At 38.0% G+C, this 12,904-nt stretch overlaps 1 protein-coding gene across 2 annotated transcripts in view; it reads right to left on the bottom strand.

Moving 5' to 3' along the window:
- Window positions 1–12,904, bottom strand: part of Prdm5 (PR domain containing 5) — a 144,029-nt gene that overhangs the window by 96,357 nt on the left and 34,768 nt on the right. For both annotated transcript variants that reach the window (XM_013022136.1, XM_013022137.1), the window contains exon 3: window positions 6,180–6,302. In XM_013022136.1, the coding sequence (XP_012877590.1) occupies window positions 6,180–6,302 (123 nt within the window). The remainder of the gene's footprint in view (window positions 1–6,179; window positions 6,303–12,904) is intronic.

Genomic DNA, 12,904 nt, shown 5'->3' with positions numbered 1-12,904 from the left:
GGAGGGGATGGTAGGGGGAAAACAATGGAGGGGCTAACAATGTTCAAGAGGAAGTGTATTCATTACCTCACTCATGTAACTGTAACCCTCTGTATAGTATCTTTACAATAAAAAATTTAAAAAAAAAAAAGATGACAAAAAAAAACTATGTAAGAACATCTTTGAAAAGGGTTTTATAAAATAAATATTTATGCCTGCATTCATTAATCTCAATTTTAAGGTATTAGAACATGAAGTTTAAGAGAATGGACAGAGAGAATAGAATACCTGTGTTCAAATTCTACCTAACATCTAACTGGCTATATAAACTCAGTCAAGTTCCTTAGATAATAATACTAAGTTTCCAGCATTCCTATTTATCAACAAAAATAATTATACTTCATAGAATCACAGTAAATACTAAATAAACATACATAATTGCTTACTCATAATAGTCATTCAATGTATTAGCTAACATCACTAAAGATTAACATATATTTCATTTTCTTTCCTACATATTTCATTTTCTTTCCTCTATGTCACTAAGGATTAACATACATTTCTTTCTTTCCTGTATTTTCCATAAATAGCTATTTGTCCTACCAATAATCTACAATCTAAATTACAATGTGAACAAATAAATAATAAATTTCTTTACATATACCCACAAAAAGGGTTAATATTTAAAACCAATATAGATGCAAGGACATGCACTTTTGTTTGTTTTAATTAATAGAGAAATGTATTCATCATATATCAAATGAGCTTCTGAATCATATATACACTATAAAATGGTTAAGTCCAGTTAATTAACAAAAATTATCTCATATAGTTATTAGGGTGCTAACATTCAAAGTATACTTTTTTTTGTTAGTCATGGGGCTTCAATTTGGAGTTTGAGAACACTCTTTTGCTCAAGGTTTAGCACTCTATCACTATGAAGCACAGTGCTACTTCTGGTTTTCTGGAGATGAGAATCTTATAGACTTTTCTGCCCGGGCTGACTTTGAACCATGATTGTCAGATCTCAGCCTCCTAAGTAAGTCAGGATTACAAGCATGAGCCACCAGCTCCTGGCTTTATTTTTTTTCTGTACACATATCATCATACTGGACAACAGATGTCTTTAACTTATGCTGTCATTAAATAATTTAATAATAGCAGCTTACACTAATAAAACACTAGTATGTCCTATTACTGGATGACAGACCATTTAAGGAAAGCTATTTTAACTGCTATCTTTATGTTACTGAAGAAAAACACATGGATGCTAAAAAAATATTGTAGACATATTGTTTACTCAGATCAGATAAGAAGAAACAGAAATATAGAAGAGCTAGAAGAAGCTGTGATAGATGTTTCTTTTTATTGTTGCTTGGTTACATCACTGGTAGTATTTCTACTTGAATTCTGAATCAGTGTTTTTGAGATAAATTGTGGGCCACAGTGGCGTGGTAACAAAGGGATTAAGTCATATCTGTGCTGTAAGAATATCAAAGTTGTTTCTCTGCTTAGGCACATTTTATTTCCCAGGTCTACCATAGTAAAATGTCATGTCAACAGGAAAGTCCCCAGGATAAACTACCTACACTGGTATGTCCTCCAGCAAAGCAGAAAAAGGAGATTCAATCCTCTGTGGCCAAATACTTTCTGTGGTATTGGAAGTATAACATGACATCAGAATCAGAGTAATGTGTTGATGCCCAACTCAGCTCATGAAGACCACATGAGCCACTTGAGCCACAGCGCCACTTCTGGCTTTTTTCTTTTTGCTTATGTGGTGCTGAAGAATCAAACCCAGGGCCTCATGCATGCAAGGCAAGCGCTCTACCACTAAGCCACCTTCCCAGCCCCGTGGAACAGTTCTATCTCTGACATTACCAAAGAATTCAAAAGTTCAATTCTAAATGGACTGATTCACTACTTTAATGAAATAATTAAGCATATAACTGTTCAAAAAATAGGTTTCTTAAATCCTGCAAAAATACTGTTGAGGTTAAGGTTTCTTTCAAATGCTATATATACATATTTTACTTTAGTGTGAGAAAAGTAATATTTAATAAGAATCACCATTTATTTAATGAAGCTTCTGTTTTATTTAAGGCTCATCTTTCACATTTAGATTTTTCTAGTTATAGTTGGCAGCTCTTCAGAAGTCTGAACTTAAAGTCCAACTGACTATTCTGAAAAATATGCATGTGGCAAGAATTGCTTGCTTACTAGATCCTTCTTCAGCCATTCAGCCACTTCAACCATTATTTCCAAGGCAAATTTTCCAAAATGAAATATATTGCAAAACTAAAAATACAATGAGTATCTAAAAAGGAGCTCCAATCCTCTGCCAGAACCAACCTCAAATTCTTAATTTCTTCATCCAAAAGAATCAGACCAAGTACTGACATTTTCCACCAAGCAAGCTGCCTAGCCACAAGTGTTTCTCATTTACTCTACTCCCGGGACAGAATGCTAAAATAAAAAATTTCCTGAATACCCCAAATTTCAGGTGCAATTTGGAATGCAAGTGATGCATAATGTAATGCAGGAAACATTATCATCTTATCTTACCAAGTCTGTTTCTGGAGTGCCATCCTCAGGAGACTATCCCAACCAATTAGATGGCTGCCAGCCATGTGACCTATTATACTCTTCACCCTCAGCTCAGATATGATTTTGAACCCCAGAAGTCTGCTATTCCAGCTACTATTCAACTAAGAAAGATGTTACCTCAAGGGATCTAACAAAGACCCCTGTTTTTGTCTGTGACAAAAGTGTGTTACTAGTACTATACTGAACTTCCATGTCAAGAAAAGACACAAATGCTAAAAAGAAATTAAAGACACTGTCACTGCTTCTGTATCAAAACACACTCACAGTAGCCTCTAAACAGACTTAAAGTCTAATAAAATCCAAATGAAATTTCACAGAATTTCTAATTCTGTGGTAATCTCATCCTTACCATGCTCCCATTACAATTATTTAATTGCTTTTGTGTTTCAAGGAAAAAAATACAAATGACATACAGCAAAAGCACTGCACTTAAAGCACCAAATGAACACAAAAACTTTATCAGAGAAAATGTGGTTGAGATATGCTGGTATCTATAATATGCAAATTATGGGGCATTATAGAATAGCAGATGTGGATGATAAAAGATTAACACTTATGAACAAGTTTTCCATTACCTAAGGACCTTTATTAAGTAAACTGTAAAGATGAGGGGCACTTCTAATCAAGGATGAGGAGTCTGAGGCAGAACTCAAAGCTTGAAAGTTGGAACAGAGAATACTGTTTCTACAGAAATTAGAGCCAACTGGAAGAAATTTCTCAAGCTAAAGGAGTTTTGAAAAAGCTGAAGATCACTTTTCAAGCACAAGAAGAGATTCTAGTTATGTCTCTATGAACACAATAAAGAATAACTTACCAACTCTAGGAATGCATAAAGTAAATTTTATGTTCTGTAAGTAATTGTTCTAAGAGTAACATTTATAAAGAAACAAATTTATAACATCTCTAAATTCCCCATGAAATGCTCAAGAAGTCATTACAAAAGATAAATATATTTGAAGAAAAATTAGTACCTAAAAGTAAAAAATAAATAAATCAGTTTATATTTGTGGTTGGCCACAAAAATCAGTAGCTTTTTCTATACTAACAATGAGCAGATGGCAAAGGAAATAATTCCATTTGCAATAACCTCAGAAAAATACATTAAAAACTGTAGGGATAAACCTAAACAAGGAGGTATAGGATCTCTTCAATGAAAAATCCAAAACTTTAAAGAAAGAAATTGAAGAAGACACCAGGAAAAGACTTTCCATATCCATGGATTGGAAGAATAAGTATTGTGAAAATGACCATCCTGCTAAAAGCAACTGAACTATTGCTATTATACCCATGAGAATCTCATGGGTATAATCTCCAAAGAGGCAGAGAAAACAATCCAAAAGTTCATATTCAAAAGATCCAAAGTAGTTCCAGGCACTGGTGGCTCACACCTGTAATCCTAGCTACTCAGGAGGCTGAGATCTGAGGATCACAGTTCAAAGCCAGCCTGGGCAGCAAAGTCCGTGAAACTCTTATCTCCAATAAACCACCAGAAAACTGGAAGTGGTGCTGTGGCTCAAGCAGTAGAGTACTAGCCTTGAGCTGAAGAACTGAGGGACAGCGCCCAGGCCCACAGTTCAAGCCCCACGACTGACCAAAAAAAAAAGATCCAAGGTAGCCCAATCCGGAGGGGGGTTAAAAAAAAAAAAAAGCAATGCCAGAGATTTCACAATTCCAGGCTATTAGCACAAAAATAGATCTAATGGGCTAGATTATAAGACAGAGAAATGAACCTACATACCTACAGACATCTGATCTTTGACCAAGAAGCCAAGCATATACGTTGGAAAAACTAAAGCCTCTTCAACAAAGGGTGATGGAAAAAACTGGGCTTCCATATACAGAAGACTGGAACAAGAGCCCTGTGTCTCATTTGCATTGATATCAATTCAAAGATCTAAAACCTCCACATGAGACCTAAAATGTTGAAACTATTAGGGGAAGGAATAAGGAAAACAATAGAACTCACTGACACAGGCATCAACTTCCTGAGTGGAATCCCAGAGGCTCAGGAAATAGGAGAGAGAACTGACAAATGGCACTGCATCAAGCTAAAATTCTCCTGCACAGGAAAGGATATAGTTACTAAGCCAAAAAGACAGGCTACAGGATGGGAGATCTTTTCTATCTGTAGTAACCAAAATATACAAGGAGCTCAAAGAACAAACCTCTTAAAGATTCACTTAATAAAAATGCAAATAAATAAAGGGGCAAATTCATAAAGGAGGCAAATTATCTAAATAGAAACTCTTCAGAAGAAGCATAAATGGCCAGTAGATGAAGAAATGTTAAATATCTCAAATCAAAATAACGTGGAGCTGGGCGCCAGTGACTCACGCCTATAATCCTAGCTACTCAGGAAGCTGAGATCTGAGGATTACAGTTCAAAGCAAGCCCAGGAAGGAAAGTCCATGAGATTATCTCCAATAAATCACCAGAAAACAGAAGTGGTTCTGTGACCCTGTGGTAGAGCACTTGTCTTGAGCTGAAGAGCTGAGGGACAGCACCCAGGCCCAGAATTCAAGCCCCATGACCGACAAAAATAAATAAATAAATAACATGAAGATTCCATCAAACTCCAGTCTGAATGGCCATTATCCAGAAAACAAACTACAACAAATGTTAGTAAGGATGTCTGCAAGGGGAAAAGAATATTCTTACACTTTGGATGGGTATGTGGGAGACAGAATGGAAAAAAAGCTAAAAAAACCAAAATGGTACTCATCGATGGTCCAGTAGTACTACTCTTGGACATTTATCCAAAAGACTGCAAGTCAAGATAAAATAAAAGTCCAGATGTAGTGGCTCAAGCCTATAATCCTAGTGACTCATAAGGTTGAGATCTGAGGCTGGTTGGAAGCCAGGCTGGGCAGGGAAGCCAGTGAGATTTTGTTTATTATTAGATAAGCCAAAATAAAGGTGTAGTTCAAGTATTATTATATCCCTGAGGGATATAATAAAAGCACCTACATATCCATGTTCATTGTTGCACTATTCACTACAGCCAGGTTATAAAAACAGCCTAGATGCCCTACAATTGATGGATGGACCAAGAAAATGTGCTATCTCTCTCTCTCTTTCTCTCTCTCTCTCACTCTCTTTCTCTCTCTCTCTCTCTCTCTCACACACACACACACACACACACCCCTTACCAGTTCTGAAGAGCCTTGCCTAGCCCATGATCCTCAGAGACTCAGAGTCTAGTTGTGCACAACATACTCAAATGAACTGTCATTGTTAAGCTTCCTTTTTAAACAGTAACTCAGTATCTTTTGGACCAAATAAACCAAAAATGCTATCAGGAATTCATTGGATAAAATGAAAATACTAGATAAGCGAAACATGCCAAGCACAGTATCAGAGCATATAACGCCCTCTCTCAAGAATTCTCATAAAAGCAAGTGACCTGGTGCAGCATCCCACTCAGCTCCCCCTACCCTGCACAGGCTGACTACATGTGATTTCTCTGCTTTTATAAGTTAGTTACTGATACTTGAACCAGGTCACTGGAAAGTAAATTTAAGACAGGGAATAGAGTTATAAATTAATTCATTCCCTCACAGTGTAGAGTCCAAATACAACGTGAATCAGCTCACTTGAATGGCAGCCAAGTTCTTCTGCTCCTGCGAGGGGGCCTCGTGAACAAAGCGCAGCCAGTTGGAGTGTCTGGGGTTGGTGGCGTCCAAAATGTACAGAACTTCTCCCTTCCTCCCACGCACCTGAAACAGAAAAGTCTCCTGAATTCCCATGGACATCTGTTGATGAACCTTACTAAATATACCAAGGGTAGGGCATGAGACACTGTCCCCAAGCGCAGACTGTTTTAATTGACCGGTGCTGAATAAATGCTGGATTAACAAACATTCTTCCTTTAAACACGTCTTCACAAAGCCCACTATTTCGTTTGGTGAGGTATATCTAGATGACTCACTATTGTAATCAACTCTCAGAAATACCCGGTATGGACAGATATTTTCCAGTTAAAATGATTTGTCGTTGTAGGTACGTTGGAATACATGGTTCATAACCACCATTGTGCAGAAGAGAACCAAAAATGGCAGAAGAGGGTGGTACTGCTCACTTCCCAATTGAAGGAGTAAAAGCTGGGGCCACCTTTAGTTTCTCCCTCCACCGGCTAACCGAGTCATCTCCATAAATGGGAACTTGTTAAACCAACCATGGGATCCGACAGCCAACAGAACACATAATTTCGTCCAAGCTTTTTAAGTGGCTGAGCAAAATAAATCCCATCTCATCTTTTAATGGCCTGCTCATGAATTAATGAGAGTAGTATTTTCTTTTTCTAAAATTATCTTTCATTTATTACTTCCTGATCTTTAAGAAGCTGTACTAGACAGTTTTGTTTCAACCAAGCGTTCTCTTTTCTTTTTTTTTTTCCTTTCCTTTATCTCGGAATGTAAGACTTTGCATGTCAGATCTACTCAACATTTCTTTGAAGGGGAAAAAAATACCAAAACCCCAGGTGTTCCACTGGACATTCTTGAATGCAACTTGATTGGAATTCAGTTTCTCTCAAAACCCTTCACTGTTAAGTGACTAAGCACTTGCCCAGTTTAGTAAAAATACATACACCAATCCCCATCCTGCTCTCATTCCATGCTTATCCACCGCTAGAATTCAGTGGAGAATAGGAAAAAATGAGAGACAGTATTTCCAACACCAAGTATCAAAAATGCAAATGCAAATTAATCTTTGCATATCTGAGGGGAGGAAAAACCAATTTCAAATTTTTTCTCTTTGAAAGGACAACCCTGACCCAACAGCGTATGTGTGTTTGCATGTGCTTCTGGATACTCATTCATTTGTTCAACCGAGAGTCACTATGTCCTTAACTGCTGAGAACCGAAAATCTTCCAGTAAACAAAACAAAGCTCTTGCCTTCACAGCCCTTAAACCTAGACACAGCCTTCTTTAAAGATTAGCTAGTGTGAACATTTGAAGTAGGAGGGGAGAAAGGGGAATCTAGCAATGGGAGAAACACTGGACAGAGTGGTCAGATAAAGCCTTTTGATGCGTTAACTTGAGAAGAATTTCAACCAGAAGGAAGAGCTGAGGAAAGAGGCTGCCAGGCAGAAGGGCAGCAAACAGAAAAGCGTAGTTTGGAAAGAAACTTAGTAGGAAGTTTAGGTTTGGACAAGCTAAGAAAGCTTACGTTTGAGAAAAATAAGAAGAAGGCAGGGAAGAGGCAGGGGGAGAGTAGAAACAACCCAGGAATGGTGAGTGCTCAGATCAGACAAACTGGCCAATGTCAGATCACACGTGCATACACAGATCAGGAAGCCATCCACACAATTACTGTGCAGAAACAGTAATGCTCATCCATAAAGCTGTGATAAAGTCATCTGTTGAATGCCTGGAAAATGGATATTTCAAGAGTTTAGCATATACTGTATGTGAAAAGTTCAGTTGGGTCTCTTCCTACAATCTATTAGACTGCCATATTTGGCCAAGGAGTACTGTTTGTTTAAATGCCAAAGAAGTTTTCATAATCCCTCAGAATTCTCTAATAAAATGCCAAACCCTTACTAGGAAGCCACATTTAATTTTCAATATTGTAACTGCTAAGAGAGGAATTTGGGACAGTAAAGACCTCATGTTTCCATTCTACACGCTTACATGTACACAGTGGAATTGCACCACCTCCCTGCTCACCTCTCAGCTCAGAGCCCACCCTGCCCTACCCCACCTTTCCAGGAAAGCCAGAACCGCCTAGCAACCCCACCAAGAGCTACATGAAGCACACTGCTGGCTTCAGCAACTCACAATGCATTCCTCCAAATCATCACATAATTTTAAATAGTGAACAATCAAGTCCTTCCCATCAGGTATCTCCATAGCCATGATCATAGAAACAAAACTACTTAAGTTAACAGAGGACCACACTGCACCCAGAAGGCAGCAAAATGCCTACATATCTGAGAGAAATGTGTTCTTAAAGGAAGTGTAGCCTACAATCTATAACTGTTGCTGAAATTAAGTCTAACTTAATGTGAGGCCCTAATGGCTCATGCCTATAATCCTAGCTACTCACAAGGCTAAGTTGTGAGAATCGTGAATTTGAAGCCACCCTGGACCAACAAATTCAAGAGACTCTTCACTGCAATTAATGAGCAGAAAAGCCACAGTAGAGTTATGGCTCAAGAAGTAGAGTCAGCCTTGAGTGAAAAAGCCAAGCATGAATGTGAGGCTCTGAGTTCAAGCCCCAGCAATAGCACTGAAAAAAATATATATATATTAAAGAATCACCAATACCTTACCAGCTTTTACCAATTGAGAGGACAACTGCTTAGATAAACTAGGCCAGGACTGCTTATTCACACGTCTATGACTCAGATTTAAGCACGCTATATATCAGATATGTTTGATGGCTGGACTCTTTCTTCTATGATGTGATACATAGCCAAGATTTCTCTGGCTGAGACTGGTGAGCACACTTGAGTTTTCACCAGGAACACTGTTTGTTCTTCATGTATTCTAACTTTTTCCCAGGCTCTTGGGCTCAATCTATGTTCAACCACTCAGAATTAGTAACTCATTGTTATTTTCCCTCCAGTAGATGCATGAACTTTCTGGCAGTCTCTTCCCTTCCCACACAACATTTCATCTTCAAAGAAATCCATGGAGGGCTGGGAAGGTGGCTCAGTGGTAGAGTGCTTGCCTTGCATGCTCGAGGCCCTGGGTTCGATTCCTCAGCACCACATAAGCAAAAAGAATAAAAGCCGGAAGTGGCACTGTGGCTCAAGTGGTAGAGCGCTCACCTTGAGCTGAAGAGTTCAGGCCTCATGACCGGACCCAAAAAAAAAAAAGAAACCCATGGATTCAACTTCATACTAAAATTCTGAAACATGTCACCCTCAATACAAATGGACAATTATTGATTTACTATCATATATAGTCTAATGAATTTACATGAATTGTTTTATTGGCACTTACATTCTCTTTTTTTTTTATTGTGAAAATACTATACAGAGGGGATACAATTACATGGGCAAGATTAATGAGTACATTTCTTATCAAGCATTGTAGCCACCTCCTTTGTTTCCCCCCACCCCCCCATCCAATTTCCCCACCACCACCACGCACCAAAGTTGTAAAGTTCGTTTTCGACATAACGACTTGGACATCTCATTGTTGCAATGGGTCCACCTGTATCCCTATTTAAAAGATTTGTTTTTCCCCTTCCCCTCCACAAACTATACTGACATCAAATACAGTGAAAGCAGGGGTCATACTGTGGGGAAGGGACATACAAAGCAACAAAGAAATAATCTTATAGATGTGTTAGAAACAATCACATGAAAGAAAAAAACATTTGAATACATATCTTAGAGTTCATTTCCCTAACATCAACTTATCTGACCTTTCCTGCTTGACTCACACATATACTAGATATTGCAATTAAGGAAAACCATGGGAACTATGTTTCTTTGGGCCTGGCTTACTTTACTTAATATTATTTTTTCAAGTCTTTCCATTTCCTAACAAATGGGGCAATGTCATTCTTTCTGATGGAGGCATAGAATTCCATTGTGTATATATATCACATTTTCTCGATACATTCATCTGCTGAGGGGCATCTGGGTTGGTTCCATATCTTAGCTATAGTAAATAATGCTGCAATAAACATAGTCGTGCTGGTAGCTTTAGTTTGGTCTTGTTTGTGATCATTTGGGTAAATGCCCAAAAATGGGATTGCTAGGTGATAGGGGAGCTCTATGTGGAGTCTTTTGAGGAACCTCCATACTGCTTTCCAAAGTAGATGAACAAGTTTACATTCCCACCAACAATGCAGTAAGGTTCCCTTCTGTCCACATCCCTCCAGCATCTGTTGTTATTAGAGTTCCTGATTTTAGCCATTCTAACTGGAGTGAGGTGGTATCTCAATGTTGTTTTGATTTGCATTTCTTTTATGGCTAGGGAGGTTGAGCATTTCTTCATGTGTCTATTGGCCATCCCTCTTTCTTCTTCAGAGAAGTTTCTCTCTAAGTCTTTAGCCCACTTATTTATTTGGTAGTTGTTTCTTTGAAGATTTGTTGTTGGGGGATTTAATTTTTTGAGTTCCAGGTATATTTTAGATATGAGACCCTTGTCCGTTGTATGGCTAGTGAAGATCTTCTCCCAATCCGTGGGCTTTTTATTGATCTTGCTAGCTATGTCCTTTGCTATGCAGAAGCTCTGCAATTTCATTCAATCCCATTTGGCCAACCTTTCTTTGATTTGTTGTGTTTCTGGGTCTCTATTAAGAAAATTTCGGCCTGTGGCACTTACATTCTCTAATGAATCATTATGACAGCCAATAATTCACAGGATGTTGACAACTTTCTTTTTTGGTGCTGGTACTTGAACTTCTTGAACTCAGAGCTTTGCACTATTGCTTGGCTTTTTCACGCAAAGTTGGCACTCTGCCACTTGAGCCACACCTCCACTGCTCTCATCTCCTAATAAAACTTATTTCAATTTCAAATCTACTTAATTTGTTCAGATACCCCATGCCATTTACACAAACGGTTAACTGAAGCAGAAAAGGAAAAGAAGACATGCATGAAAGAGAAGAAAACCCAAATAATTGGTTTTTATCTCTGAGTCTGACACTCTACATAAACAGAAAGTTTGCACACAGAGACTTTGCCGTTTCCAGCCTGTGCTCAATGCTGGTACTGGCTACCACAAATCTAGACTTTCTCTAGACTGAAGATTAACAGTAGCAAACAAAAGTCACAGCTGATCATTCAGTGTGTTTATAGACAAATTCTAGTTATCACAAAAGAGGGAAAACATGTAGACTATGTTTCTTTGGTTCTGGCTTACTTTGCTTAATATAATTTTTTCCAAGTCTTTCCATTTCCTTGCAAATGGTACAATATCATTCTTTCTGATGGATTAGCAGTCCATTGTGTATATAAGCTACATTTTCTTGATCCATTGGTCCACTGAGGGACATCTAGGTTGATTCCATATCTTGGCTATGGTAAACAGTGTTGCAATGAACATGGTTGTGCTGGTACCTTTAGTGTATCCTGGTTTGTAGCCCACTGGATAAAGGCCCAGAATTGGGTCATAGGGGAGCTGTATGTTTAGTCTTTTAAGGAAACTCCATACTGCTTTCCAGAACAGCTGAACAACTTTACATTCTCACCAACAGTGTAATAGAATTCCCTTTTGGCCACATCCCCACTGGCATGTGTTATTGTTAGTTTTCCTAATAATGGCCATTCTAACTGGAGTGAGGAGGAATCTCAATGTTGTTTTAATTTCTTTATGGCCAGAGATATGGCACACTTCCTCATGTGTCTATTGGCCATTCTTTTTTCTTCTTCTGAGAAATCTCTCTTTAAGTCTTTAGTCCATTTATTGACTGGGTTGTTGAGTTCTTAAGGGTTTATTATGGGTTAATATTTTGAGCCCTAAATATATTGTAGATATGAGGTCCTTGTCTGATCTAAATAGATATATATATATATATATATATGTATACACACATATGCACATACACTGGGACATGACAAATTATACAGGACTCTGGTCATCACATACTGAGGCCAAAGTAGGATATGTATAGGAGTGGTGGATTTAAGGCTCAATAGCTATGTAGAGAGTGAACATACAGAATAAAATTCTAGGAAATGAACTCCAAGAAACAAGAGATCGTTGATGTTTTTGTTTTCTTTTCCTTTTGTCTTGTTTGTTTGTTTATATTTGGGAACGAAAGGGAGGGCACATAAAAGGTAGAACAAGGATGAACAAATGCAGTGGTAGAGCTCACTGGACACCACATGGAACATGAACTGGATATGCTGTGGACGGGGAGGGGAGGGAAAAATTAGGAAAAAGTGATGGAAAGTGAGACATGGGTCATAAAGAAATTGTACTCAATACTCATTACCTAATTCATATAACTGTAACCCTTCTGTATATCAACTTGTTCTACAACAACAACTTTTTTAAAAGTTACATGGAATTTTAAATGCAATTAAATGATGCAATCAGACCACCAAAAAAGTCACAGCTGACTTCATCTTCCCACCCAGGTAGACTGAGGTAACCACAGAAAGATTCAGCTCAATTGGAGAAAATTAACACAACTCAAAGAAATACTAGAAATAGGTAAACAATATAAACAAACCTTGTCTCCTCAGATTTCAATACTGAGTTTGTAAAGCTGAGTCAACTGTAGACAGGAAAGCTCATTTGTTATTTAGATGCTTACTTTTCAAAAGGAAAAGGACTATCACATAATTGAAGGGTGTATCTTCAACCAGCTAAATGGGCCATGGGATTTCAAACTCACCCACTACAAGAC

The sequence above is a fragment of the Dipodomys ordii genome, unplaced genomic scaffold (genome assembly GCF_000151885.1).
Source record: "Dipodomys ordii isolate 6190 unplaced genomic scaffold, Dord_2.0 Scaffold60, whole genome shotgun sequence".
Lineage (NCBI taxonomy): Eukaryota > Metazoa > Chordata > Mammalia > Rodentia > Heteromyidae > Dipodomys > Dipodomys ordii.
This window is presented reverse-complemented; position numbering and strand designations above follow the sequence as displayed.